This window comes from Prunus dulcis, chromosome 3 (assembly GCF_902201215.1).
Source record: "Prunus dulcis chromosome 3, ALMONDv2, whole genome shotgun sequence".
Lineage (NCBI taxonomy): Eukaryota > Viridiplantae > Streptophyta > Magnoliopsida > Rosales > Rosaceae > Prunus > Prunus dulcis.
In genome coordinates, this window is record NC_047652.1 from 9,550,719 (window position 1) to 9,578,263 (window position 27,545).

Here is a 27,545-nt window from a genome sequence, read left to right on the forward strand (position 1 = left end):
TGCCATTATCCGGTTGCACGGTGAGCTTAGTTGATTATGATTTATTGAACCAAGCACATCTATATGTCTTGGAGAATACGGAGGAAGTTCTACCATATATCAAGTATAAGTTTTATTCTTTAAGTAGCCATTTTAAATTATTCCTTATGTTTATCTTATATACAAGGGAACGTAATGCTTGATTTTTTTCGTGTCATGTAGGGAACATATGATCCTCATCAAGACCACTTATCCAAAATTTCAAAAGAGAATAAAGTGGCTGCAAGATAAGCAAAATAGCACTTTCATTCAATGGCTACGCTTTAAGGTATATGTTATTGAATAACATATTGGACTTTTAATTTTCTTCTTTCTATGATAGATTGAATTACAATATGATTAATTTGCAGGTTGAAAGTAAACTTAATGGGAAAGACAATAATGGTGTATCAGAAAATTTGAGATGGCTTAGATATTGGTCCAAGCATGGCAGTGCCATTATATAGGTGCTATCCTATTAATGGTGTTAAATTTAACACCAAGGCATAAGATGATGTACGAACTATCCAAAATAGTGGAGTTTATTTACTTGCACATACTATGCAAGTTGCTAGGGCCAAGGATAAAAACTCTATTGTCTCCAATATGGGTTTTTATGGTGTCATTCAAGAAATTTGGGACATTGACTACCAAAAGTTTAGAATCCCAGTCTTTAGGTGTGATTGGAAACACTTCGGGCCTTCTAGTCGACAAACTTTGATTTACCCTTGTAGATCTGAGTAAAATTGGACATAGGAATGACCAATTTGTTATGGCTTCTCAAGTCAAACAAGCAATTTTTGTTAAGGACCCAATGCATCGTGGTTGGTCAGTAGTGTTATCAATGCCTAATAGACAATATAATGATGTTATTGGTGATGATGTGCTAGGTGATATTAAAATTGAGTGTGAGCCATTTACTAGAGGGATACCCAATCTTGACACATTTGATGACCTAGTTGGTGAGTTTGGGAGTGAAATATTGGGGATGGGTATGAAGAAATATGAATTGATTGATTGTTGTAATGTATGACATTAGTTATGCAGTTAATTGTATGACATTAATTAATAGCTCTGTATGACATTAATTTTTCAATAAATTTCAATGTTTGACATTATTCTGATCATATTTTCATTATGCAAGCTTTGGGCACGACAAATCCAATATAAAAAAATATTGGGTTAAAGGTGTAAAATACGACGGTCCAGTTAACAAATTGCAAAAACAGATGTCTAAATTATTACCAACATTGTATTTTTACAAACAACGTGGAATGACAATGCAAAAGACCGTAAAGAAATAAAAACCGCCATTTGAAAAAGAAAACACGTTGGTTAATTAAAATTAAATTACATGACGGCTAATAGATATTAACAACAACGATGGTATGAAAATAACACGACGAAATAGTGCTCCAACCGAAAATTTTTAGGAAACACTACTTCTATCGATAAATAATTACCATTGTCTAAAGGGGCAATAAAGGCAACTCAGTTCCATTAACAGTCTTGAGAGCTCTTCTGAACATCAGTTAAAGGAAAACAATTGACGTCTCATAGAATACACACGTCAATAAGGGTTTTAAAAGCGCCTTTTAAAAGGCCAACCACGTCTATTTCTATAAGTGTACTGATGTGGTGAGTACAATAACAACGTCGATAAATTGGATTTTACGGATGTATTGATGAGATTAACCACGATCATTAGTTTACACTAATTGCCATTCAAACTTCGATCCATGGCAGTTAACCTCCACTGCAAGCCATGAAAATAAGTTTTAACGACCCTGTTTAAACACTTGGGTCGTGGTTAGGGAATGTTACGTCAGTGTCTAATAAAATTGTGAAGACTTCAGAGGTCAGTGTTTTCCAAAAAGCGTCATCTAATGTTGTCCAAGTCGTAATATTTGGATATTTTTTTTAATCATTTAGACGTCGGTTCTCGCAAGAATCAACTGTCGTATATTGGTATTAACTTTGTTCTTTTAACATATTATGACGTTAATATTGCTTTTGAACTTCGGTTCTTGATTTTTGCAACGTGGAATACATTTAACAAGGCGGTGTGTTCTTGGGTTGCGATGTGGAAGATGTTGTAAGCGGCGGTGATTCTACCTCTATGTCGTGGTTAATTTATTTTACGCCGGTTATGATATAATTCTTGACATGTAATATCCTTTAGACGTTTGTTCTTTTCTGTAAGCGTCGTCTAAGATTGTCGAAGTTTTCCTTTTTTTTTGTTTTTTTATAAAATTTAGACGTCGCTTTTTTATTTAGTAAACGTAGTATGTATTAACCATGGCGGTTTGTCTTTTGACATGTAACACTCCTTAGACGTCTCTATTTTTCTAAAACTGTCATCTAAGGATGTTGAAGTTTTCCTTTTTTGCTATTTATATAGTATTTAGACGGCGGTTTGTCTTTTGATATGATGTTGTATGTCTTAACGACGTCGGTTATTTGCCGTCATTATTTTATGTATCAAAAGATGGCGGTCGATTTCACGACGGTTTTAAAACCTTCTAGACGACGGTGGATTCTCGTCGTCTATTTCAATTTTTGTAGTAGTGAGCCAAATTTCTCTATGGGGTTGATAGAGGTGAATTCTTTTGGAACCTGCTTGAAATGATGTCGTTTGTTTCTAATCAATGTTTGATTAGGAATAGATCCCTTTCTCACATACGCTTAAGAGCAATTTTCTCCAATAATCTTCGGTTTTGCTTGTGTCATTACATTACATTTAGACAATGACCGAATGCTTAGCGACCAAATATTGTCTAATAAAGTGATAATCGATTTTAACTTGTTTTGTGTTTAGCAATTTACAATTCATTAAGGGTTAATGATACAAAGAACTTATATTGTCAAACTCGAGATAAGCATGTGGCAGATGTGTTAATGTATAGCTCCCATTATTAATTCCACGCTCACAAATCATTCATCCGATATAGTCAAGGGCGGATTTATGCCTAGGCTGGGGTGGGCTCCAGCCTAGGGGAAGATTTCTAAATATTAAATATGATTTAAATTTTATAAGTTTATTCCTACTCCAATAAATATTAGTCTACTGCACTAAATAAATATAATAAACTAATAATAGCCCAATCTAAGTAAAGTAAATAATAGTTAGTTCTCTATTTAAAATAAGCCCACTCCTGAAGCATATAGGAAATAATAAACATCAATCCAAACCTATATAAATTTGATTAGAAGCAAAACTCACGCTTAAGCTCTACCAACTTGAGCTATTCTAATGGTACTGATATTGGATTACACCCACAGAGAGCAAACATCAAAAGATTTCTTCTAGCCACTCAAAACACCATATTTGGACCTTGAGAGCCTAGATGAAATAGCTCTCCTCCTCTAAAAAATTGTACCAACCTATCTTCAGTGGGTTCTTCAATCTTGACAAGTTTTTCTCTTTATATATATATATATATATATATATATGGATATTCAATTTTCAATTTTAATTGTTGTTAAGTTTTTATGATTTAGGGTTTGGGTGAAATTTTTTGGAGATTATTGATATATGTTTTATTTTTGCAACTTGAATTATTAATTAGCATATACGATTTTTGGTGTCTAGTATTTCTTGTTAGGATATTATGTCACATGATGATAATAGACCGACAAAAGAGAGGAAAAACTATTTATTCATTCTTCAAAAAAAGTGATAACGATAACAAATCTAATGTTGATACTTCAATTCCTGAGAAACTTTTTGAACTCGGATCTCAAGTTGAACCTAAAGAGTTTGATATTGCTTCTTTAGAATAGGAACCTGGAAACGCATTCCAATTTGTGAACACCCAATCAATCAACATGATGACATTCGAAGGGCAAGCTCTTTAAATTTTTTTTGCAATCGAACATATTTTTTTGAAGTTGGACAATGTGTTTGATTTGATATTTATTTATATTTTGTACTCCTTTGTGTTATATTTGCTTGTCATGCGACTTTGGTTGATTTATAAAATGCTTGGATCCACCATTAGATATATTGCTCTCCTAATTGTGCAAGAGAAATTTCAAATATCTTTCATAAATATCGCATGTCGAAGTTGTGCTGGGAGTAATAAGAGACCATCACACACTGATTGATTTAGCGTGTTTGGCATGTGGGAGTAACAAGATCCCACATGCCTCATATGCCAGTTGTGAATGTTTTTAGTGTGTTTGTCATGCACTAGCTACTTGCATTCGTTTATATGACAGTGATATGATGACGTGTTTAATTCTGAATATATATTTTAAGAACCACTTTTTACCAAAAAAACGATTACATGATTATGCAGTCTTGTCTGAATTTTATAATTCCTACGCTTTATACTATATGTTTGGATGACTTTCTTTTCTGGACGAAACATCTTTTGGCTCTGCCCTTATGAATGCTACGTGAGTGGACTGCGAAGGGCCTGTCTTCAAATCTCTATCAGTAGCTGCCATCTTCTATTATTTATTATCATTTGTTTGTTTTTATATTTAGAGTTCTTCGTGCTTTCAAATTTGAGAAAGAAGACGGATAGAGGAGAGAATATAATTACTATTGAAGGAGGAAAACATATTTATATATATATATATAATAGAGTTAATCGTTTTATTAGTCCTTGAATTTTGACTTGATTTGCATTTGAATACCTTAATTTCCAAAATGGTTTCCGTTGTCCTTTAACTTTAGTTTCGTTTTGACAAATGGTCTTGTCATCAATTTTGTTAACTTTTTCTGTTAAATGCAGGGGCAAAATGATATTTTTATATTAAAACCAAGAAAATGAATAAAAAATAATATCTTTAAACTAATAGAGTTTAATTTTAATTTTTTAGTTTTGTTAATTTTTTATTCATATTTTAATCAATCTTGATACAAAAGTACCATTTTGCCCCTGCACTTAACAAAAAAGTTAACACAATTGACGGCAGGACCATTTGTCCCAACGAAACTAAAATTAAAAGACCATGGGAACCATTTTGGAAATTGAGGTACTCAAATCCAAATCAAGTCTAAATTTAGGGACTAATAAAATAATTAACCCTACATAATAATTAGATGAAACTTCACTTTGTCAATTTCTCTCTCCCACTTCAAAGTTCAATCTACAGTAACTTCCTTCTACACATGCATAGCATATTAGCATATAAACATAAAATAAGAGCCCCTTCTAGTATTATTTACTTAAATAATGGGATGCGGATAGTGTCGGGTCGGCAACGACTATATAAGACTTAAAATAAGAGCCATCGGTGTTTTTTAGCTACACATATAAACATACACACTTAGATAAATGAGTTTGAATAATGATAAAGTTAGTGCTACTAGCCATGAGCTTCTTCAAGCTCAAGCTCATGTGTGGAATCATATCTTCCAGTTCATAAACTCTATGTCATTAAAGTGTGCAGTTCAATTAGGCATCCCAGATGTGATTCACAACCATGGCCAACCCATATCCCTTTCCAATCTCATTTCCGGCCTCAATGTCCACCCTTCGAAGGCTTATTTCATCGCACGCCTCATGCGAATCCTCGTCCATTCCAATTTCTTTGCACAAGACCAGCAAGTTCAGCTACCACTTCTTCCAAACAATAATAACAACAATGAGAATATTGTTCATCAGGTTCAGCTACCACTTCTTCCAAACAATAATAACAACAATGAGAATATTGTTCATCAGGATCTTGATGATGAAGCGGAGGAAAAAGCTGTTGTGGTGTATAGCCTAACACCAGCTTCCAGGCTTCTCCTCAAGGAAGCTCCATTAAGCACCACACAATTTTTACTTATGATTCTTGATCCAGTAGTGACAGATCCATTTCATCTAATGGGCACTTGGTGCCAGATGAACAATCATGGAAATCATGATCATCCAGCTTCCCCATTTGAGATGGCACATGGAAGGCCTTTTTGGGGTTTGGCTGCTCAGCAACCAAAGTTTGGTAGCTTGTTTAATGAAGCAATGGAGGCTGACTCTCAGCTGATAGCAAGGGCAGTGGTTGAAGAGTGTGAAGGAGTTTTTGAGGGTTTGAATTCCTTGGTTGATGTTGGAGGTGGCACAGGAAACATGGCCAAGGCCATTGCGAAGGCCTTCCCGAACATTAATTGCACTGTCCTTGACCAACCACATGTTGTCGCAAACTTGCAAGGGACTCACAATTTGGATTTTGTTGGAGGAGACATGTTTGAGAAGATACCCCCAGCAAATGCAATTTTCCTCAAGGTAATTATAAAACTCAATTATTTCTCTCATTTTTATTATTCCTTAATTTCCTAATTAATTATTACCTTGTTGTAGTAAACACATCTCACCCTTGCCTTTGCAGAATTTTCTAAACTTGTCCTTGTTTTGCTTGGCTTTCAATTCGAGCTGTGTATTTAAGGAATTTTTATGGAGTTTAATAATGAAACTCAAAACGAAAAGGCAATCTTGTTGAAGAATGTAAAGTAACACACTGGAAACTTAGACAAAATGTATAACATATGCCCTTTTATATAAACCCCACACCAGCTTGGACTATGTTGGTGGTTAATTTGGGAGTAATATCGATGTTTCTAGTGGTCTGCGGGTCCGTCCCTCTGAAATCTTAACAAACCTTACTATTCATAAATGAATTAGTAACGATGACATGTCAATCGGTGCAGGTACAAAGTATATTAGCAGGTACCATACACTAAATCTATGCACTGATGTGGTTGTGAGTATAAATTTAAGTCTTACTTTAAAGTAATTAACAATTAATTAATGCATGGCATCAATGATCAGTGGATTCTGCATGATTGGAGTGATGAGGAAAGCGTGAAGATATTGAAGAAGAGTAGAGAAGCAATTCTGAGCAAAAATGAAGGAGGAAAGGTTATCATCCTGGAAATAAATGTGTCTGCAGATAATAAGAAGATGGATAAGAAATCAATTGAAACTCAGCTCATGTGGGATATGTTGATGATGGTCAACCTTAATGGCAAAGAGCGTAGTGAAGCAGAGTGGGAAAAGCTCTTTTTGACTGCTGGATTCTCTCTCTATAAGATTACACATACATTGGGCCTCAGGTCTCTTATTGAAGTTTACCCCTGAAAAAAAGCATCACTCTTTGAATTGCACGTTAAGTGCATGCGATTTTCATGAAATAAACCCTAAATCTATTTTACCTGTTTTAGTGTGTATATGCATATATTATCTAAGTTTGGATGATTCCTTCTTCTTTGTAATCTTTAAGAAATAAAAATGGTGCGCAGTACCTCTCAGTCTAATGGTGTCTCTTAATGACATGAAATAATACTTTGATGCCCCAAAAAGAAAAAGGAGAAGCCCAAATGTATGATGAACCAATAAGACATACGGCCATGAATGAGAAACACATTTCATGCTAATTCCAATCAATTTTTGGGAGTTGATTTTAAAAAATAAATAGTTAACAACAATTGAAGCGTGGTTTCCGACGAATTTCAAGCCATGAAAAGGACCGTAGTCCATGTTTAGCACTTGAGAAAACAAAAGCAGCCTTGTGGAAGTTGTTAATAGAAGGGTTAATCGTTTTATTAGTTCCTGAACTTAGACCCGATTTGCATTTGAGTACCTCAATTTCTAAAATGGTTCCCGTGGTCCTTCAACTTCATTTCGTTAAGACAAATGGTCCTATCGTCAATTTTGTTAACTTTTCTGTTAAATACAGGGGTAAAATAGTATTTTTATATTTTTTTTACATTTTAAATTGATTAAAATATAAATAAAATATTAAAAACAAAAAAAAAACGTGAACTTCCATTTTACCCCTGCATTTCACAAAAAAAGTTAACAAAATTGACGGCAGGACCGTTAGTCCTAACAAAAATGAAGTTGAAGGATCACGGGTACCACTTTGGAAATTGAGATACTCAAATGCATATCGGGTCTAAGTTCAGGGACTAATAAAACGATTAACCCTTAATAGAATAAACAGTGGGTAACAAACAACAAACATCTACAAACAAAAACACATGTTTCCAAGAAAACCAATTGTTTATACCATATCTGACCGGCCAATCAATCAACGATACGTGCAACAAGGGATCCACAAGGAAATCCCACAAACTTGACAATCTATTATGTCCCACAAAGTACCATTGGCAGGTGGCAACACTACTACAAAAATCGAAATAGACAACGGGAAACCACTGTCGTCTAGAAGGTTTTCCAACCGTCGTGAAATCAAACGTCATCTTTTGTACAAAAAACAACGATGGTTAATACCTGACGTCGTTAAGGCATTCAACGTCCAGATTTATTACGAACCGACGTGTAATTACTATATAATTAGCCTAAAGTGAAATCTTCGACAACATTAGACGATGGTTTTATGAAAACTGAGACGTTTAAAGAATGTTACATGTCAAGATCAAAAGAAGAACCGACGTACATATAATTATCCATGTCCCTAAATGAAGGAAAAAAGACTTGGATAAGCTAGAAACCGTCGTGGTTAATTTATACTACGTTAAACAAACAAAGACACCGACGTCTAAAATATAAATGACGACATGCACACAAACCAACAGACGTTTAAAGAGTATTACATGTCATTTGTCTCTCAATAACCGCCGTAACATGCCATAACCACATCCTACACTTGGCATCACCGACGCTTATGTTATTATCCACGTCGCGGAATATAAAAAACTGACATGTTAAGGTTATTCCACGTCTGTTTCTTGCGAGAATCGTTGTTTAAATTGTACAAAGAAGGCCCTTTGACAGAGTTAGACGTCACTTTTTCTGAATAACCAACGTCTAAAAGATTTAAAAGGACATAATATTACTCAATATCGACGTACAAAATTGTACCCACGTCGGTTTTGTCAAAGGATGACGTTATAAATAATATTGAAGGCGTGGATAGGAAAACAACCGACGTGGATTATATATTTAACGTCTTTGGCATTAAAATAAAGGACGTGGTTAATTATTTCACTACGTCTAGAGATCCACCTGCTTGACATTGTAATTGCTTACCACGTCGGTTTTGATTACATAATGACGTGGTTGTCCGTTTAAAAGTCGCTTGTTTAACCTTCCTTGACGTACGTAAGCTTGGAGACGTCAGTTGTTTTAGACTAGCCGGCGTGCAGAACATTTGTCACGACTGTTAATGGAATTGAACGGCCTTTATTTCGCACTTTAGACTACTGTTTATTTTAAGCAAACCAACTTGATTTCTGTTTTAGATGTCTGTTTTTTTGTTTTATAGTCTTTTGCCTTTTTAAAATCCGACGTTGTTTTTATTTTAGACGTCTGTGTTTCCAATTTTTTTTATTGGACCGTCGTACTTTACAGCTTTAACCCAGCTTTTTTAATTTTTGATTTGTCGTGCCCAAAGCCTGCATAATGAAAATGTGATCAAAATTAAAATGATGTACAGAGTTATTAATTAATGTCATACAATTAACTGAATAACTAATGTCATACATTACAACAATCAATCAATCCATATATCTTCACACCCATCTCTAATATTTTCATTCCCAAACTCACCCACTAGGTCATCAAATGTGTCAACATTTGGTATCCCTCTAGTAAATGGCTCACACTCAATTCTAGTATCATCTAGCACATCATCACCAATAACATCATTATATTCTCTATTAGGCATTGATAACACTACTGACCAACCACGATGCATTGGGTCTTTAACATAAAATACTTGTTTGACTTGAGAAGCCATAACAAATTGGTCATTCCTATGTCCAATTTTACTTAGATCTACAAGGGTAAATCCAAGTTCGTCGACTATATGGCCTGAAGTTTTATCTATCGAATCACACCTCAAGACTGGGATTCTAAACTTATGGTAGTCAAGGTCCCAAATTTTTTGAATAACACCATAAAACCCCATATTGGAGATATGGTTTTTATCTTTGGCACTAGCAACTTGCATAGTATGTGCAAGTAAATAAACTCCACTATTTTGGACAGTTTGCACATCATCTTGTGCCTTGGTGTTAAATTTAACACCATTAATAAGATAGCTCCTATATGATGGCACTGCCATGCTGCTAGCCTCCTCAAATTTTCTGATACGCCATTATGCTCTTCCCCATTAAGTTCACTTTGAACCTGCAAATTAATCATATATATCTTAAAAGTTGAGCTATAATTAATCAAGTTAATCATATTAAAAGTTGAGCTATAATTAATCAAATTAATCATATTAATCTAACATATAGAATGGAAGAAAATTAAAAGTTGAATATGCATGTCATTCAATAACATATATATACCTTAAAGTGGAGCCATTGAATGAAAGTGTTATTGTGCTTATTTTGCAGCCATTTTGTTCTCTTTCTAAATTTTGGATAAGTGGTCTTGATGTGGATCATATATTCCCTACATTGACATGAAAAAATCAAGCATTATGGTCCCTTGTATATAAGATAAACATAAGGAATAATAATATTTAAAATGGCTCCATATGAAAAATAAAAGTCATACGTACTCAATATAAGGTAGGACTTCCTCCATATTCTCCAAGACATATAGATGTGCCTGGTTCAACAAGTCCCGATCAACTAAGCTTACCGTGCAACCTGATAATGGCTTCGAAACTCCCATCTTCTGGCTTGAAGGCACTCCAACTCTACTAACATTAGATAAATGCTCAATGCAAAACTCTACAGCTTCTTCAGCTATATACCGCTCAGCAATTCAACCTTCCGGACGAGTACGGTTCTGAACATACCCTTTTAGCACTTTCATATATCTTTCAAATGGCTACATCCATATAAAATATACTGGGCCACATAGACGAACTTCTCTGACAAGATGTACTATTAGATGAACCATGATATCAAAGAATGAAGGGGGAAAGTACTTCTCAAGCAAACACAAAGTAACTACTACATCTTCTTCCAACTTATCTAGCTTGGAAACATCTACCGTCTTTGCACATATAGCATTGAAGAAGAAGCACAATAAAGTTATTGCATACCTTGCAGGCTTCTCCAAAATAGAACGAATTGCCACAGGGAGCAATTGTTGCATCAAGGTATGACAATCATGATATTTAAGTCCAAGAAGTCTTGAATCTTTTAAAGATACATGATTTTTTATATTTGAACAATAACTTCAGGGACCTTCATACCATAGAAAGAATTGCAAACCGCTCTATTCTCTGCTCTTGAAAAATTCCAAGGCCCTAGAGGCAAGCAAGCAGGGATATCCAGCAATGTACCAATGATACTATCGCAAACATTCTTCTCAATATGCATAACATCTAAGACAAGCCTCACATGAATGTATTTCCAATACTCGAGATCAAAGAATTTTGATTTTTTCTTCCAACAAACTCTGCACCATCATTCTTACCAACACTTCCCCTATTTTTCTAGCCTTATAGATAATTAATATTTTCAACCATGTGCAACACTTCTTCTCCATTTAATGGCTCAAGAGGCGTGCCATATTCAAGTTTCCTATTAAAAGCTGCACGCTGCCTCCGATATGGATGATTGATTGGTAACCATTTTCTATGCCCAATGTAACAAATTTTGTGGCCATTTTTCAACTTGTCACTAGGTGTATCTTTGCCGCATATTGGACAAGTTTTATATCCTTTAACGACACAACCAGATAAGTTCTCATAGGCAGGAAAATCATTAACTGTCCACAGTAATACACCTCTGAGTGTAAAGTATTCTCCTATATATGCATCATACACTCCTCTAATCCCATCCTACATAGATTTTAAATTATCAATCAAAGGCTCTAAGTAGAAGTCTATATCATTTCCAGGCTGTTTAGGACCAGAAATCGATAAGGTCAACATCATGAACTTCCGTTTCATGCATAGCCATGGTGGGAGATTATATGTAACTAAGATAACTGGCCAACAACTGTATTTGGTACTTAAAGGACTGCGTTTATTAAAGACGACGGTAAATACAACCCAGTTGTTGTTTAATTTTAGATTTACAACGATGGTTACGGTACTTCGGCACGGTTGTAAAGCTTTTTGACATCGCCTAGACAAAAACCGATGTCTAAAATATTAAATAATTAGATTTGGTGTGTGTTTCCTGGGATTTGAATGCGCGTAATTGACCAAAAAGAGTGAGAGAAACCTGGCGTCATTTCAATAAAACCTAAACCCTAAACCCTAAACCCTAAAGTTTACAATAATTATATATAAAAAAATACACAGGTATGAGAAAAATGAACCGAAAATTGCTACGGACTCCTTACAACAATCACTACTACATTTTACACTTTGCGCGACGAACATAATTTCGTCGCGCAAAATACATTGAAGTCGCACAAATACAAGTGCGACAGAAAAATCATCGCGCGCAATCTGTCGCGCAAAGGTCGTGAAGAAAGACTTTGCGCGACAGATTTTATCACTCGTCGCGCAATTTTGTGCGACGCTTATCCTTCGTTACACAAATGGTTCAGAGACGACAAAATTGTTCGTCGCACAAAGTTACGCGCGACGAAACGTAGTTCGTCGCCACAACAATGCACGGGGAATAGTTTTTGTCGCGCAAGACGTCTCGTAGACATTTGCGGCACCAAGGGTTCATCGTCGCGCAAGTCGTACACATATTGCGCGACGAAAAGAAGTTGGCGCGTAACATTTTGCGCGACGGTATATTGCGTCGCGCAGTACGTGCCCACAAATTTTGCGCGACGCAACACTGTTGTCGCGGAAATCCATTTTAGCGACGAAATCTTTCGTCGCGCAAAAATAATTATACTTATTTAAAAAAATGAAATTTTATTTTTTCGGAATATATAAATTTGAGCGACGACAAAGAGTTCGTCGCGCAAACTTCATATATATAATTAATAAATAATTATAATATTACTTTTGTTTTATTTTATAAAAAAATAAATTTGGTTTTTTTTTTTTGGGTAATAAAATGAAATTTTAATAATAAAAAAATTTATGTAAATAACAAATTTATTATATAAAATAAATGTATGCTACAAGAGAAAGATTTAAAAAAGAATTACGAAAATAAAAAAACTAATCGAATAATGTTCCAAAATCTACATTATCGTCTGGCACATGCGGTTCAGAGGTCTGGGGGTCTACCCGGGCCGGCATCTAGTGGGGATGCTCGGGATGGACGGGTTCGGAGGTCGGCACATCAAAATGTGGGACTGGAATGCCGGATTGTGCGAGGGACTGCAGAATGACCGACATCTGGCTCTGAAGAGTGGCCACCTGTGCTGTCAAAGCAGTGACCTGACTGTTCGACTGCGCTGATGAACGGGGTCTGGGTTCCCTCCGCCTGGCATTCCCCATCCCTCGACAATATGTCCCCGGTCTCCTCCCTAGAGTCTGATCCAATGTCTCCGTCAAGATCTGAAACCCAGCATCCTGTGGAGGATCCACAGACTCGATCGGAGTATCGGGATGAAGTTGGGAGGCAGACTCCTGAAGAACCAACTGGCTCCTCTCCACCATCGTCGTCTGTTTAGCATAACATAAAATATAAATTCAAACATTCATATAATAACCTTTAAAGTTGAATGCGTAACATAAGAATTAAAATTAAATAATACTTACATGAAGGGACTCGGCCAATTCATTCCCAGGTCGAACATAAACGTCGCCAAATACGTCAATCTCTGGGAATTTGGACCCCCCCTAAATTGAACAAAAGAAGAAAAATATTAGAACGGAAAAATAAATTAAGAATAATGAAAAAGTAAAATTTAAATAAAAATTATTTTATTATTACCGGACGCCGGGCATCCATCCTATCGGAGAAGGGCCTGGAACCCGAATGATGGAGAAGAGTCTTCTTCTTCCTATTGCCCTTATTGACTTTGGCTTTATTCTGTTATACAAAAAATAAAATGTATTAGTTGAAATTGAAATTAAATATAAAAAAGTAAATAAACATTAGTAAGAAAATAAAAATAAAAATAAAAAATTACCACAAAAGCGGGCGCTTGAAAATGAGTGCAGAGCCACGCCCAATTATCCTCCCGCCCCTCAAGCTCTTTCGGGCAACCCTCTTGAAGAGCGACTTGCGGATCATCGAACGCCTCAAAATGGTGGTGCAAGTCGCTCTTCCACTGCTTGTACCTCTCAGAGAAGAGTCTGTTGACGTACGCCAACGACTCTTCATCAAGGTTCTCCAAGTTGTAGTTCGTCTGCAATAAATTAATTACATACATTTAAATAATATAAATATAACGTTTGAAAGAAAAAGAATGAAAAGGCCTACATACCGACAACTGGCCGCGAACCTCATTCTTGGTCTCGTCAGGCATCACCTTCCAAGACTTCCATTGCATCGGGCAATAGCTCCGAATGACATGACCAATGTCGTGGGCCAAGGAGCTATGCAACTCCGCCGTCGGTGCAGCCCGATGTCGCTCGTCGTATCCGATGTTGATACGACTGTTGGTCACCCGGGTGACCTTCGCCGTCTTCAACTGCCGACACGGCCCTCGGGTGTTCCTCTTGGCTGCAAAGAAAGATGACATGAATGTTAAATAAATAACAAATTTAACAATCAAATACACACACACACACACACATACACACACACAAAACAAGAAATAAAAAATAAAATTAACTGGAGAAAAAGGAAAGCTATACCTGGCTGTGACCCCGACGCATCAGTGGATGTGGTGTCGGTGGTGCTGGCGGGCCGATGACGCCGCCTGGCGCTAACAGGCTGCGCCACTGATGACGCTGATGAGGCAGGCGCCTGGGACCCCGCAGGTCCAACTGCCAAGTGGTCCATCAGTGCTGGCGCAGTGGCAGGAGATGCTGGAGCAGTGGCAGCAGATGTCGGCTGAGTCGGGGGCTCCGAACTCTGCGTGGTCGTCACCGCCCTACGACGTGTAATCAGGTCTGACATCTGCACAATTTCATTAATACACATACAAATTAATAAAATATACGAATATTTGAAAACACATACAATTTTATTCACATTATTGACCTAGGGTTTGCGAGTTCGGAGTATCCGGGACTCCGATCCACGATCCGTCGAATCGTAGACGATCCAAGAAATACAAGGTACACCATACGTGAGTTTGAGTTTGATCCAACGGTCCGAACATAACAACCCCGGAAATCGCACAATAGGCAAAATCCATTCGAGACGCAAACGGTAACCAAATTCCAATCCGAAAACACCTATGCGCTCGTGACAACTACAGGATTGCACTAGGACCTAATTCAGGTGGCTACAGTCACCCACGCGCCGCCCCACGCGCCGCAGCGCCGGGTGTCCAAAGCGATACCAATCGCCAGAAAATTCTTAAAACTAAGGGCCAAGGTTCCTACCCTAGGTTCAAAACATCAATTGGAGCCACTTTTGTTCTCGGACATACCCCGAAAAATGGCCGGAAGTGGCCGGAATTGAAAATCCAAATCCGGCCGAAACTTAGGGTTTCAAATTCAGTGCCCTAGTGCAACAAATTCAGAAATCCTACCCAACCATCAGCTAAAGCATGAAAAATAGGATAGAAACCATACCTCAGGTGTCGGAATTGGTCGCCGGAGGAGGGAGAACAAGGCGGAGCAGAATCGGTGAAAACCGAAGAAATCGCAGCGGCTGGCTCGACGGCAACGGCGGGGGAGCTCCGGGGTACACCAATGTCGCGGGCGCGATCCAAATCCACCGGGGTAGGAGGCTGAGCTGACGGCGGGGAGAGAGACGGCATGAGTTAAAAATTTCAGAAATCTGGGGAAGAAGGAGGGCATCGCGTGGTTTCTGAAATTTTATTCGTTTTCCGTCGCGCAAGAAATTTTAAATGGCTATTGCGCGACAAAAATATGTGTTTTCCGTCGCGCAATGTCATTCATCCGCCAAAATTTGGTGAAGGGTAGTTTTTGCTCGACGCACAAATGTCCATTTCGTAGCGCAATGTTGGCAGTCTGCCAAAATTTGGGATTTAGAGTTTAGCGGGCGAGATTGAATTCTTGCGCAACGCATAAATATATATTTCGTCGCGCAATGTTGTCAGTCCGCCAAAATTTGGGATTTAGGGTTTAGCGGGCGAGATTGAATTCTTGCGCGACGCACTAAAGCAACGTCGTCGCGCAATGTTGCCAATATCCTGAATTTGGGTCCTAGGGTTTAGCGGGAGAAATTGAAAAGTTGCGCTACGCTTGACGTTACGTCGTCGCGCCATGTAATTTTTGCCGGACGGATAACATGATCTTCGCGCAAAAACTCGCAAAAAAAATGGCATGCTAACTGTCCAACGAGAAAGGGCTAGCTGAGATTGCGCGACGTATACGTACGGCGTCGCGCAAAACCTCGCAACAAAAATTTCCGCTAACTATCCAAGGAGGAAGAGAGTGAAATGTTAAAGTTCTGGCTGTTATGGTGCGACGAATTTCTCTCTCTTCGTCGCGTAAAACCTCGCAAAAAAAAATTTCCGCTAAGTGTCCAAGCAGGAAGAGGTGAAACGTGAAAGTTCTGTCTGGTATGGCGCGACGCATTTCACGCTCTTCGTCGCGCAAGACCTCGGAAAAAAATTTCCACTAAGTTTCCAAGGAGGAAGAGTGAAATGTGAAAGTTCTGGCTGGTATTGCGTGACGAAGAAGTGTTTCAAAGTTTATGGAACAAACAAAGCTACTGTTTCTGAATCTTTTTTGTTAATTTGTATTCCCAGTTCTCTTTCAGATAGAAAAACAGCGGTTCTATTTTTATGTCTTGAGATAAAAGAGCTTGTGATGAATGCATAAATATGTGTAGTCATAAGTGTGAGTGAGCACTATTACAGAAAATACCACTGCACCAAACATTTATCAAACGCATAGAAAAAGATTGCCATTTATTTTATAATAAATTATTAAAGGGTAAACTTGAAATAAAACAACCCAATGGAGAATGGACTCAATCATCAGTAATGATTCTTATGCAAATTGGAAGCTTTGAGCATTACCAGGTTCCTTCAACTAAATTATATATACAGAGAGCAAAGTAAACTACAGTTTGAGAGAGAGAGAGAGAGAGAGAGAGAGAGAGAGAGAGAGAGAGAGAGAGAGAGAGAGCTGCTTACAAGTTTCATGTCTCCAGAAGTACCCTTTGGAATCATCATTAAGAAATGGGGAGTGGAAGAGGAGAATCTTTTGGTAGGGTTACCAATTTCTCTGCGAAGAGAAGTCATGGTTGAAGACTTGAAGTTCAAAAGCTTTGTGATGTGTTTGAAAGCTCTAAGTTGTGTTTTAAAGTTCAGGGCAAAAATCTGTAGTTTCTGAATATATTTCTTTCATTTGTCTTCCCAGTTCACTCCCAGCTAGAAAAACAGGGGTTCTGTTCTGTTTCTATGTGATTTGGTGGTGAGGGTGACCAATTTACTTGGACTTAAAGTGTAATTATTTGACTTGACCAACAAAAAAAGAAGAGAGTAATTAAATTGCTCATTCACTCGTCGCGCAAGACTGTTCCAGTAGTCTTTGTGCGACCAAACACGTTTGTTCGTCGCGCAAACCCTGTACCCTAAACCCTAAACCCTAAACCCTAAACCGTAGAAACCCTAAACCCGAAACTAGTTTTCATGATCCAACCGGCAAACTTGTTTTTTTACACTTCGAGATCGTATATGCCAAAAATCGAAAAAAACAAACATTAAGAGATCAAGTAACAGGACGAAACTTGTCGACGGTTGTAAATGAAAATTCATGATTTAACGGTTATTTTAGCTCTGATTTGTATAATTTTTTGCAGCTACTTTTCTTTACCCTATATGAATACAATTAGTCAATTTGATCTTCAATTTCAGATGTTTACACTAGGGTGATATGACATAATGTTATGTTATATTTAACGAACGTATAAGTAAACTATTTATTGTTTGTGAATATATGGTTGCTATGGCAAACGCATTCTACGAAAGTAGTTTCAGCAATCCAGCCGTCAAACTCGTTTATTTGTACTTCGAGATCTTAGACCCCAAAAATCGAAAAAAAAAACATTCAGAGATCAAGTAACGGGACAAAACTTTTGAACGGTTATAAATGATAACTCATGATTTAACGGTTATTTTAACTCCGATTTTGATGAATTTTTACACCTACACTCCATGACCCTATATGAATACAATACTCTAACTCGATCGTCAATTTCAAATATATATGTGTATATATAATATATATTATAAAATAATATATATTTGCGCGACGAACATATGTTTATCGTCGCGCAAACTTTCGCGCGTGACGGAAGACACTTTGTCGCGCAATTATTTAACTTCACGCGACTAGTGTATTTTGGGTCGCGCAAACTTTGCACGACGAGGTTTCCTTCGTCGCGCAAACATAGCACGACGAGGTCCACTTCGTCGCGCAAGGGTTTTAAGTTTTGAAAAATGTTTATTGTCAATAGTTTTCAAACTTTGTATAAAAATGTTTGGATATATTTATTGATCAATGTTTTATAACAAATTTTGTATCATTTTCATTTTATAAATGTGTTTTGTCAAAAACAAAAATTAAAAATGATTATTAAAAGGGTTTGGATATATTGATTTACCAATGTTTTATAACTAAATTTATTTGAATAAAGTTTCAGTTGTCCACATATATAAGGTTTGGATATTTGTACTATATATATTCAAACATTTGTATTACACAAAGTCTGTACACTAACATAATAAAATTAGAACAAATTTTATTATTCATCATCTGAACTATAATAACTTTCGTTATCGCCGCTATCATCACTTTCGGTCTCCCAATCCTCCTCCTCCTCGTCTACTATAACTACATCATCTTCGCTGCTCATGCCCACTGCAACATCGAATCTTGGAAGATCCCCGAGGTCAATTGTAATTGACTGAATCGGTATTTCAATTGAAGACACTCCTTGGATTTGAAACGGTTCTTGTATAACATGTGTATCTCGAAGTGTTTCCGCATCATTTTCCATTGATGATTCTAAACGTTGGTCAGCCACATTGTCGACGTCGTTGTCAGTTAGGTCTAGTTCTGGTATAGCATACACGTTCCTATGATCCATCTTCTGAACAACTTTCCAACTGCTCCCGGCTTTAGGGTCATCTAGATACACAATTTGTGTTGCCATGTTCGCCAAAATGTAAGGGTCGTCATCATACCAAGTTCTGTTAATGTTCACAGATAGTAAGCCATGGTCGATTTTAACACTTCCCCGCCTATTTGGGTTGCTATCAAACCATCGACACTTAAACATGATCACTTGGTATCGATCTTTGTAAAGCAATTGAACGACATTTGTGAGTTTGCCATAGAAATCAATGTTTGTACTTTCGCCTCCACCTGGGACATGGACACCGCTGTTTTGCGTACACAACTTGTCATCTCGTGCAGCCCCCAAAAATTTAACACCGTTAATATAACAACCCGAAAACAATTCAGCTCGAATCGGGCCGAAGGCCAAGTTATATAACTCATCACTGTAAGTGGGGGAATTCGATGATTTCAACTTATTCACCTAATATAATAGAAAACCATTCACATGTTAGTCTGATAAAATTAAATACTACAATTTATATTTGTCAAATACAAAACACTTATAACTTACAGATTCCAAAAACCATTGTGGAAATAATTCACGTTGTTTCTGGGCAACTAAATGTGATGGATGTTCTCGCTTCATCATCTCTTCATGCTCATCTAAGTATGCCATTATCTCATCACAATTGTTCAGTACGAACCAATGCGCTACTTCCATGTCATTTCTAGAAAACGACTCTCCTCGTCCAGGATCTCCAAAGGGCCGTGCGCTTTGGGCAAAAACAGAAAGTTTTTCCTTTCTCATACCTCCGTCGTTATTACGCTGAGGACGATTGAAAGCCGTCTCCACATCTTTTAAATACATTCCACAGAAAGTAAGCGACTCATATTGAACCCAAGCCTCTATAATTGATCCTTCGGGCTTCGCCCTGTTGCGTACACTTTTTTTCAGCTCTCCGAGAAGCCTGTCAAAATAAAAAGATATGATACAAATTAGCAAGCCTGTGATAATGATGCATACACAAACGAAAAGGATTATATACCTTTCTATTGGATACATCCAGCGATAGTTGACAGGACCAGCAAGCAATGCCTCTTCTGGCAAGTGAACCATCACGTGCATCATACTTGTGAAGAAAGCTGGAGGAAATATCATCTCAAACTTGCATAGGACTTGGACAATGTCATGGCGCAACTGAAACATGTCTGTCCTTCGCAATGTTTTTGCCGTCAGTTGGGAAAAAAATCTGGATAACAAGATGATTGGCTTCACCACATCTTCCGGCAGTAGGTGTCGAATACCCACAGGAAGTAGGCGTTGCATAAACACATGGCAGTCATGGCTCTTAAGTCCAGTAAATTTACCCCCATCGACATTCACGCAACGTGCGATATTAGAAGCATACCCATCGGGAAATTTGACAGACGATACAAACTTTAGAAACTCTTTTTTGTCATTCGGTTTCATAGAAAAGAATGCAAGATCCCTTCTAGCTTTATCACTGTCCCTATTCATCCATAAACCCCTTCGTATGCCCATTCTTTCCAAATCAAGACGAGCTTTGATCGTGTCCTTCGTCTTCCCCTCGATATCTAGAATCGTGCCCACCAATGTGTCGAATACATTTTTCTCAACATGCATCACATCTAGATTGTGCCTCAATTTCAGTTTCGACCAATATGGGAGCTCAAAAAACATAGGCTTGTGCGTCCAGTTCAAATGGGTAGAAGGTCTAGTCCGACTAACTGTTTTCCCGAACGGAGCAAAATCCAAACGGTTCAGCTGTTCCAAGATCTCATCACCGGACCATTCTCTAGGTCTGAGGCGACGCTCTGTGTTCCCGTCGAACTCTTTATCTTTTTCCCGCCACTCGTGGTCCCATGGCAACCATCTCCGATGACCAAGGTAACAAACTTTTCCTGCGTGCCAACCAGAAGTTACATCTTCCTTGCATACAGGACATGCCATATAACCCTTTGTGCTCCACCCAGAAACCATTGCATATGCTGGAAAATCATTCACAGTCCACATAACTGCTGCCCGCAAAGTGAACATCCTCCCAGTTGATTTATCGTACGTGCGAACACCGTTTGTCCATAAATCCTTCAGCTCATCAACCAGAGGCCTTAAGTACACATCAATTGACCTGCCAGGATCCTCAGTTATCAAAACAGTCATCATCATGTATTCTTTTTTCATGCATTTCCAAGGCGGCAAATTATATGGGAATGCGAAAATCGGCCAAGTGCTGTGGTGTTGGTTTAGAACCCCATACGGATTGAATCCGTCAGTGGCAAGTCCCAATCTAACATTTCGGGGATCAGCAGCAAACTCGGGGAACGTTCGATCGAACTCTTTCCATGCCTCCCCATCTGCAGGATGCCGCATCACATCATCGTCTACCCGTTTTTCCTTATGCCATCTCATGTCTGTGGCAGTATGCGTCGACATATACAATCGCTGCAACCTAGGTTTAAGGGGCAGATAACGCATGACTTTTTGTGGTATCTTAGTCGTTCTATTCTGGGATGTCATTTTGAACCTCGACTCATTGCATATAGGGCATGTATCCAACGTTTCATGCTCTTTGTAGAATAACATGCAATTGTTTTTGCAAGCGTGGATTTTTTCATAACCCAATCCAAGACCATGCAACACCTTCTGTGCATGTTTATGATCTTTCGGCAAACAATTGTCCGTCGGAAGCATTCTCTTGAAAACCCCAAAAAAGTAATCGAAACACAAGTTCGACATACGATACTTTATTTTTCCGTGCATTAGCTCCACAATGGCAGTGAGAACGGAAAAGCTCTCGCACCCCGGGTATAACTCTTGGTTGGCATTTTTTAACAGTTTTTCATACTGTTCAAACTCCGCACTGTCTATTGGTGTAGGCACGTCATCTTCCCCTTCCTGATTGATGTTGGTCGATGCGAATGGAAAAGCATCCTGTATAATACCCATGACTTGATCATTAGGATCCACAATAGGTTCAACATTGTCCACTCTTGGGGCATTTGAAGACGAAGCATGGTCTACTTGTTCGCCGTGAAGATTCCAAATGCTATATGTTTCAATCATTCCATTCCTTACTAAATGAAATCCAACATTTTCAATTGTCTCCCACAACGTGTTGTTACACCTCCTACAAGGACAACGGATTCTAGTTGCACCCGGGTTGTGTCTACGTGCAAACTCAATAAAATCCTCGATTCCATCCAAGTATTCGTCTGCGCATCTATTCGGGTTCTGTATCCACCTTCTGCTCATAATTCCTGAAACCACAATCACGACACAACAATCACAACAACTTCATACGAAGTTATAATGTCACCTTATGCCTCCGGTAAGGGCCCTATAGGGAATGCATAGTCCTGTCACGTAACCTACGGCTACATGAGATTAGATTTCCACGGCCGACACAGTTCTTGAAGTGGGCATAGGTATAAATACCTACGTAGAAGAACGTGAGATGACACCGAAATCTCCACAATCGAAACCTAATCCTGTAGCCGAAGATTATGTGACAACACTATGCATTACCAAACTGTCCAAATAATGGGACAATTCAAGAATTAATTGGACCGCAGTCATGCCTTACGCATCCATGCACGAAATCCAACTAATCTCGAACGGGAAACTACGTGTTACTAAACATAAAAATAAAAGTACGAAGTTAATTTCAATTAACTTCGTACATCACAACACATTGTGCTACGTCACGCACAATTTCACAACATTATACACATATAACTTCACAAAAAAATTACAAACATAACAAACAAACTTTTACAATAACATACCTTCTCAATCGTTCTCCACTAATCACTAATCACATATATCCCTAACGAGAACAAAATTAATAGCGTTAGTACGAATTTACATTAATACATTTAAACTAACGACAAAAAATACATACCCAATGAACGTACTGAATTCACAACAGAGCAGCGGCAGGGGGAGTGAGAGAGAGGCAGAATGCAATTTCTGCATTCTGCCTCTGCAATGGCAGATACTAATATGAAGAAGAAGGACTTTGCGCGACGAATAACTGAATTCGTCGCGCAAAATGCCGTCGCAAAAGGGCACTTTTCCGTCGCACAAAACAACATTTCCGTCGCGCAAATACGTGCCGACATCTGCTTTTTTGCGCGACGAAAAATATTATCCGTCGCACAAACTTTCGTCGCGCAAGGTTTAAATTCCGTCGCGCAAATGGTTAATTTCGTCGTGCAAGATCGCACTGGCATTAAACTTTTCGCGACGAAGATAAATCCGTCGCGCAAAAAAAAAATTATCCACCCTTCATTTTGGTGCCAAAAATAAGTATCCCTCGTTTTCTTACGCGACGGTACATTTTTTCGTCGCGCTAAGTTGTCTTTTGAGACGAAAACTCTCGTCGCGCAAGTTTTTTTACCGCCAAAAAAAAGGAGCCAATTTTCTGTCCATCTTTACGCGACGAATGTTTATAATTGTCGCGCAATATTGTCATGCGCGACGATTTTTGTCGTCGCGCAAGATTTTGGCGCCAACAAAATAAACCGGGTTTTTATCCATTACCTTTGCACGACGAAATGAATTTATGTCGCGCATAGATTGTTTGCGCGACGAATTTGTTTGTCACGCTAGTTTCTGTTGTTTGCGCGCCGGAATTTTTTTTCGTCGCAATAGTGTTTTTTGCGCGACAAAATATCGTTCGTCGCGCAAACTTTCGTCGCGCAAATACTAAATCGTACTAGTGAATGCCTTCTATATTAATAGGCTAAAATCCATATTAAATAATTTTGAATTTTATGACCACCAATGGATCACATAAACCTTAGGGTTATGTTATGGAAAGTACAATGACTATTCTGCTTTGTCTTAGGGTTATGTTATGGAAAGTATAATGACTATTTTGCTTTGTCTTGAAATCTTTTTGACTTTTGTTATCACTTCTAATTTTGAAATCGAAAATTAAAATTTGAGGCATGTAGGGGGGAGATATTGTCTCAATGAGTGCATAGAATTTGTCGGTTTATTTTTCGGATTTTTTAAAAATATATTATGAATATTAGTAATTAAATACAATTAAAAATATTTTTAAAATTAAAATTTTTAAAGATTTAGGGGAGATAAAATCTTTCAATGAGTGCATGGTAGTTGTCAGTTTATTTTATGAAATTTGTTTTGAAATTATTATGAATATTAGGAATAAAATATAAAAGTCATACAAAAATTAAATGACAAATGTACATAACCGACGTTGCATCCGTTTACAATGACGTTAAATAACACATGATGTTGTCCTATAACACATTAGACGTCGCAAAGTACTCACCGCTGTGGTTAGTACGTTACAATGTCCTCTTTTTTTGAATAACCGATGTGGGTAGAATTTACACCGTTGATTATTATGTTGATGACGACGTTGTTTAGATATACAACGTCACATTTTAACCTGTAACGACGTTGTATGTCTTTAACACGTCCTTTCTGTTGTACTAACGGACGTAGTATATCTATACAAATTTTTTCGTAGATTTCAGTTTTATATATTAACCGTCGTGTATAGCAACCTTACATGACGTTTTTGAGAAATGCCGTCGATGTTTTCTTTCCCGCTATAATAAGACGGCAGTTGTTTATAGACATGAGACGTGTAAATAAGAATGAGATGTCAGTTTTTGGGAATTAATTTAAATTTTTATGAGTTATTTTTATTTTATTTCATTTAACGACATAAATATCTTATACCCCAAAAAAAAAAAAACTAGAAACAAAAATGTATTTCATTTGATTTTTTTTTATGATTGTTCAATTAATTACCCAAAATATATTTATATACATTATCAATAAATGAAAATAAACCTAAACATTTTTTAAAATAAATTATATCACTTTGTGTTCTGTAATTGCTTGTTCACAAATTCTGCCCATTCCAACCTGACTTCGTCAATATGTTCTTGTGTATACTCAGCTAGTTCTTTTTTCTTGTCAAACTGCAAATAAAGAACAAACACCATTTCTGGGTCGTTACATTTCGGCCACCATTTTTCTGTCGATATAGGTATGCTTTCTCATCCTCTCAATGTGTTCTAGCTGATGGTTGGATTAAATAAGATCGACTTTTGAGTTTTGGAACTCTATTTATCGCTTAAAGTTTGGCCGGTTTTCGGCTAATGTTTCTGGCAAGTTCCAGTCACTTTTTGGCTATGGTGAGATTAAATGATTAGTGTTCACCCATTTTGATTTTAATCATGAGATGGTAGGGTAAAGTTCCCCATTGGCTTGACAACCATTGGTGATCAACAAGTCAACTTTCTTTTGTGTGTGAGCATGCCACTGCTAGCAGTTCAAAACCCTCGCAGACTTCTAAAAAATAGATAACTTACGCCCCAAGTTACTCACTTTTAAACAAGCAATTGTGAATTTGGGTGAGGAATATCTCCAAAGTAAGTTCTTTTCTTGCCTTAGACTGGTGAGGACTTCACAATTTTTCACAGTACAAAATTGGTAGTTCTGGCCAGAATATATGAAAAGAAAGTAAACTGTTTAGCCAGAACTGCCTATTACAAGACTCAGAAAGAGAAAAAGCCAACTCCAGAAAAGACAACAGAGCGTTGGACGTCAATTTCTGCTTGGGTAGCTGCTTTATGATCCGGACTGGATTTGATGTGTCTATGCAGGATTGAGTCGTCAACACCTTCAACTGATGGATTTCAGCTGGAAATCGATACCAACGTTTGAGTTTGGTAGAGCTTTAATCAATTTCAAGCCCTGAAGGCTTTTTGCAAGGGCAGAATTGGAACCTCTTTAATCTGAAAGGGGCAGGAGTGGCTGGATTTGACAATCACTAAGCTGGAGCTGCACTATAGTATCTGTTCTGCTTGATCAGGGCCTGCCATAAATTTGTTGAGGTTTTCATGTTCTGAGAACCCAGACTCTGCTTGACTTGGCTTGTGCTAAACCAAATTTGTAACGAAAGAAATTTCGCTTTGTAAAACTATTTCTCTGAACTGAACTGAAATCAGAGTTTCGAACTCTAGCTGACTTGTTTCTTGTGGCTCAATGAGCTTTGGTCGCTCCAGTGTTTGAAGGCTTTTGAGATCAATTGATCATTTTGAGTTTGTCAGTTTGACTTTGAGAGTTTTTGTCTTGATTGATTTTTTGGCTGTCCTTTGATCTGTTCACCTCTTCTCATATTTATAGGAAATGCTGGAGTGAGGATCTTTAATTTTTAATAATGGGCGGCAAATCTTAAAAAAGATCTTTTCTTTTTTTCAATGTTAGAAAAGAAGAAAGCTACTATTTTGGCAGAGAAGGGCCATCAATAATCAGCTTTCATGGAGGTCTTTTCCTTGCTTTTTTTGAAAGAAAAACCAACACTTCTTTGTTCCCTGTTTGTTCTTTGTAAAGAGAAAGAACACAATCTGCCATGATGGTCAGTTTGCTTTTCATGTAGAACAACTCCCTTGCTCCCTACTTATCTCTTGAAAACGTAGTCTGCTTATCTCTAGGAAAGGCCACCTACTTTGCTGCAGAGTTTCCCTGTATATAAAATAGGATTTTGATCTTCTTCCTTTGGCTACAAAAAATTGAGAAGTCCTCCTGTAAGACACGTCTTCATTAACTTCCTATCAACTCCTCTGTGATAGTTGAAAATTTTGACTTTTCAATGTCAGGAAGTCACTTGGGGGCTTCTTTGAGAAAAAGATATGTTGTTTTTGCCTTTTTGGGATAGAGACCAAGTGGTGAGATTTTCTCAGAAGCTGGGCTTTCATCCAAAACTGTGTGCATCAGTTTTTTAATTGTTAATAATGGTATTTTCTTCTTTCCAGATCGTGGCCATATTTGTAATCTGCTCAAAAAGGTCTGGACTTTTCCAGTGTCATGGGCCTCTCGACAAAAATGGGCTGGTGTGCAGAATTTTGACCCAAACAATGCCCCCTAAGTCTGAATCGTTTTGAAAACGGTTTCAGACTTAATGATTGGCTAATTTAATGATGCGCGCCATTTCTTTCCGTTGTACTAGCCCATGTCTGCCTATTCAACTAGACTTTATGGGGGAGTGGGTTCTAACAACTAATTAAATCTGAGCGAAACTCCTTTCTTCCCACTCTTGTCATGATCTTCTTTCTCAGTTTATAAAAAGTTCTCGAACCTCTATTACTGTTCATCAAAACCTAACTCTGCTTCAACTTCTAATTTCTCTTCAAACCCCATGTTCTTCTTTAATTATCTTCTAAGCCTTCTCTATTTTTGTCTGAGGTTGAGAAAATGTCTTCCCCAAACACCCGTGCCAAAGCTTCCTCCTCTGTTCTTCCTTCTGCCTACATTATTGGGATAGGCGTGGATAATCATGCTATTGAGGTTTGAAGCAAACTTCATCCATTTGCCTAAAAGAATCTGGACGAAAACGTCCTCCATCTGTTCGAGAACACCCTTGTTCTGGGCCCTCACTGGTTTGGTCCTGTGCCGAAGGAGATGGTCAATTTGTTCAAGGATGATGCTGAGGCCCCTCTGCGCTTTCAAAGCTCTACTCCTCTAGCCTCTCACACCTAGGTCATGGCCTCAAGTGAAGTGAGGAATAGCGCGGTGAAATGGT

General features: G+C 37.8%; 1 protein-coding gene across 1 annotated transcript; it reads left to right on the forward strand.

Moving 5' to 3' along the window:
• The first annotated feature begins 5,306 nt into the window (after positions 1 to 5,306).
• On the forward strand, positions 5,307 to 7,088 carry LOC117621503 (trans-resveratrol di-O-methyltransferase-like). Its single transcript, XM_034352027.1, has 3 exons — positions 5,307 to 5,579; positions 5,694 to 6,236; positions 6,780 to 7,088. Exons 1-3 carry the CDS (start codon positions 5,307 to 5,309, stop codon positions 7,086 to 7,088), a joined length of 1,125 nt encoding a protein of 374 aa, XP_034207918.1.
• Positions 7,089 to 27,545: the final 20,457 nt, after the last annotated feature.